This window comes from Egretta garzetta, unplaced genomic scaffold, assembly GCF_000687185.1.
Source record: "Egretta garzetta isolate BGI_Z169 unplaced genomic scaffold, ASM68718v1 scaffold34, whole genome shotgun sequence".
NCBI classification, from domain to species: domain Eukaryota; kingdom Metazoa; phylum Chordata; class Aves; order Pelecaniformes; family Ardeidae; genus Egretta; species Egretta garzetta.
Genome location: NW_009259586.1, coordinates 5,035,281 through 5,038,947, shown reverse-complemented (window position 1 = coordinate 5,038,947; position 3,667 = coordinate 5,035,281). Strand labels below are relative to the sequence as shown.

Here is a 3,667-nt window from a genome sequence, read left to right as displayed (position 1 = left end):
AGACAGAAACAGTACAACAATAACAATTAAAAAACAAAAGCACCAACATGGAGAGAGATGGTACCAAAAAAAAATTCTTCCTGGTACGACTTCATTAATTTAACTCTAATCTGTGCTCCAAAAATAATAATAATGGTTCTGTGCATAGCTATTCATAGGATGGCAGGATATTATGATACACGAGCAACAAATCTTAAATAATATTTAGTCACCCCAGAATGCTTATAAAAATCAGAGAACGTGTGTAAAAGCACAGCCTCTACAAACAGATCCCAGGGAGCAGCCTTAGGCTGTATTTACCTCTCCAACCCCCTGGGCAGGGTGTAAAGGTCCCCTCCCCTTACCGATGGTCTTGGACAGTTGGACAATTTTTGCAGAGAGCTGGATAATTGGGAAGGCGGTAGGATGAAAAAAAAAAAAAAAAGGTTGAGTTCAAACCTAAGTATCTGCCTGCCCTTCCATGAAAGCCTCCAGCCACCCGGGATGTCTCGTGGAGGTTCCCAGCCCGAAGAAGCAGCCAGCAGAGACCAGAAACCAGGTACTTTAAAACGTGCAGAGCATTGCAGGGCTGGATGCAGGAAGAGCTCCATGAACGCATACCACCAAAAAAGATAATCGTGTCACTGATCCCTTACCAGCCTGAATAAGTTTTCTGGAAGGGCTTTTAATCTGGCTGACAAACACAGCGAGAACTGTTTCAAAGACACTGTCATAGCAGCAATCCCATCCACAGTGCCTGACTCACCGCTGAATTCCCACTCCTGCATTAATGCTAACAACGCTTTTCATTTAAGCCCTCCATTTAGAGGGCTTGCTGTATTAAATTGCACCGTGGCTAAGAAAAAGAAAGAAAGAAAGGAGAAAAAAAAAAAAACAAAAAAACCAAACACAGACGATCTAATGTTTTCCTCCACTTCGTTCATGCACCACTCTTGTAAACGTATTGCTGTCCATCTCAGAAATCAAAAATTCCAGGATCTGGAGGCCCTGAAACTTTAGAAGAAAGCAAAGGCACAAGTGTGAGGACATTACCTCTGTCTGGAAACCCTCTACCAGGATGGCCACCAGCAGGTTAAAGAGAACGTAATTCCCAAACGTCATGAGAGCGATGAAGTAGAGAGCAGCCCAGGAGGAGGTCGATGCCATGCCGTTGTAGAGGACCTTGTTCCAGTCTTCCTGGGTCAAAATCTGCAGAGGAAAGGTATCAGGAAAATGGAGATACTGGATGATTGGGTGCCATTTTCTCTGAGCCTGGCTGGGTATCTGTGCTCTGGATGGGCCAAATGAGCATCCCACTTTTGGGGTATCCACCGTAGCTATAACCACAGGAGGATAAATCTGACCCAAGCCATCTTCTGAACCACAGAAGAGATAGGACCAAAGCGACCATGACTCCCATGCTACCAGTAAGGACCCTGCCCAAACTGCCCTGACTCCCACCCGCACCAAGGGACATGTTCAGCCATAACGGAGTGCAACGTCACATGGGTCGGACCTTTCCTTCAGTTGGCCAGAACAGCTAGAAGTCCTTCACAGATCCAGCAGTTACAGACCTCAGAGCTGCCAGAACAAAAAACCTGCACATATCAGTTATGGGCTTAAACTGGATTCTGTTCTTTGTCAGGACATCACTGAAATGGTCCTCATCTCCTGCTCTCCATCTCCACCCTCAATACTCACCCAGCCCATACCCTGCAAATTCAAGAGCCTCCTACCTCAGCAGCCCCTCCTCTCCTCACTAACTTTCTGATTTATTCTGGAAAATGGTCTGAAACCCCCTGTACTCCTGCACTTGTGGTTTTGGGTCCTCTCCCTTCCACTGCAAGGAGCTTGACAAAGTTCTGTCAGATGCTTTGGAAAACAACCCCAGCCCCTGCAGGCCCAAAACTCATGTGAGTTGTGGCGGTTTCCATTTTGTACCTGGAAAACGGTGACGATGGCCCAGAGCAAGGAGTCGAAGTTCTTCCTGTCGGGCAGTGTGTCGCCGTCGCGCTCCGAAGCAAACTTACAGCCAAAGAGGTGCATCCCCAGGATGCTGCACAGGAGGGAAAGCAGGGGCTCAACAGGAGACAGCATCGGTCTCCTATTAAAAACTAATAATCACACAGCAGGGCTGACTGTGTCTCCTGATTTCACCTGGGCAATTCCTTTTTTCTTTTTTCTTAAAAAGATGAATCATTCATTCACTGAAAAACACACCTCGAGATCCTGCAAACCAGTTGTGAATTTGGGTCAAATCTGTCAAACAGTTTCAGCTAAAAAGTATGCCCATGCCTTTTTTTTTTCCCCTCTGCTTTGGTTTTTTTTTTTTTTAAAGTCAAAACATTTTGTTTCAACATTTTCTAAACAAAGTTTTTTTGACTTTCTGTTTTGCAATGCCACATTTTTAGCAAAATATGCTTAAATTGAATTAGGAAGACAGAAAGGGGTTCTGTGAAATGCCTGAACGAGACATGTCAGGGGACTCAAACCAGCTTCTTCAATTTTGACAGGAAAGCAGAATACCTTTCATTTGAAGTTGATACTAGAAGAATCATTTGTTTTCCCCTGCTCTTGGCCAGTAACCTGAATACTCAAGTTATTTACAGCTCTGCTAAGCACCATGGCTGCAAATGGTGGCTTTGGAGTGAAACATCTCACTGGGAGAAAGGATGTTATTCCATGGAAGAGACTGGCTTTCCTCAGCCTTCCCAGTGCCTGGATTGCTGGTATGCCAGAGTTGGCTGATACAAGGATACAGGCTCTTCTCAAAATCTAGACCAAAATCCAAAAATTCGGGGCTATGCCAAGCCTATTTCTAATGTCTCCACTGCAGAATCCCACTTCTCAGAAGAAGAGGCCATGCAAGAGCACAAGCAGCACCACGGCTGACTTTATTTTAGGAACATCACCCTCTCCTTGGCAATATTTTTAGCACCAGGCTTTCTGCTAGTCAGTAAGTAATGGGACCGCTGTCTTGGGGTGGTGTCAAGGAATCATCCAGCTGAAAGATTTTCCTTGTAAATCATCTTGCAAAGACAGATGTCTCGTTTGGCCAGAGTTAAGAGAATTTAGTCAGGGCAGCAAGCCGTTGTCAGTGCTGGCCAGTGATGCTGCTTCTGGGACTGTTCAGCTCAGCCCTGCCTGGTACGGACTCTTACATCTCCTCACCTTGCCATGGGATCCCAACTAAAAAAGCCCAGAGCAACCTCAGGATTGGGAATCAGAAACACTCACCTAAAGATGAAGATGAAGAGCATCAGCAACATGCAGAACGTGGCCACATTGTCCATTGTCTTCATGAGGACTACGAGCTGGCGCTGGAGTGCTGGCATGAAGCGGACCAGCTTCAAAACTCGCATGAGCCGAAAGGTCCGCAGGACCGAGAGCCCCCCGCCTTGCTGCCCCACTATCTCCCACACACTAGAAACACTCACCTAAAGATGAAGATGAAGAGCATCAGCAACATGCAGAACGTGGCCACATTGTCCATTGTCTTCATGAGGACTACGAGCTGGCGCTGGAGTGCTGGCATGAAGCGGACCAGCTTCAAAACTCGCATGAGCCGAAAGGTCCGCAGGACCGAGAGCCCCCCGCCTTGCTGCCCCACTATCTCCCACACACTGAGGGAGGAGAAAAAAAAAAAAAAAAAAAAAAGACTTGGTTGGGGGACAACACAAAGCCCAAC

General features: G+C 46.5%; 1 protein-coding gene across 1 annotated transcript in view; it reads right to left on the bottom strand.

The window, feature by feature from the left end:
- CACNA1G (calcium voltage-gated channel subunit alpha1 G) overlaps positions 1–3,667 on the bottom strand; it is a 106,919-nt gene that overhangs the window by 66,280 nt on the left and 36,972 nt on the right. Inside the window, exons 11-13 of the mRNA XM_035893303.1 lie at positions 3,417–3,602; positions 1,921–2,035; positions 1,033–1,188 (exon numbers count right to left, since the gene is read on the bottom strand). Coding sequence (XP_035749196.1) covers positions 1,033–1,188; positions 1,921–2,035; positions 3,417–3,602 — 457 coding nt within the window. The remainder of the gene's footprint in view (positions 1–1,032; positions 1,189–1,920; positions 2,036–3,416; positions 3,603–3,667) is intronic.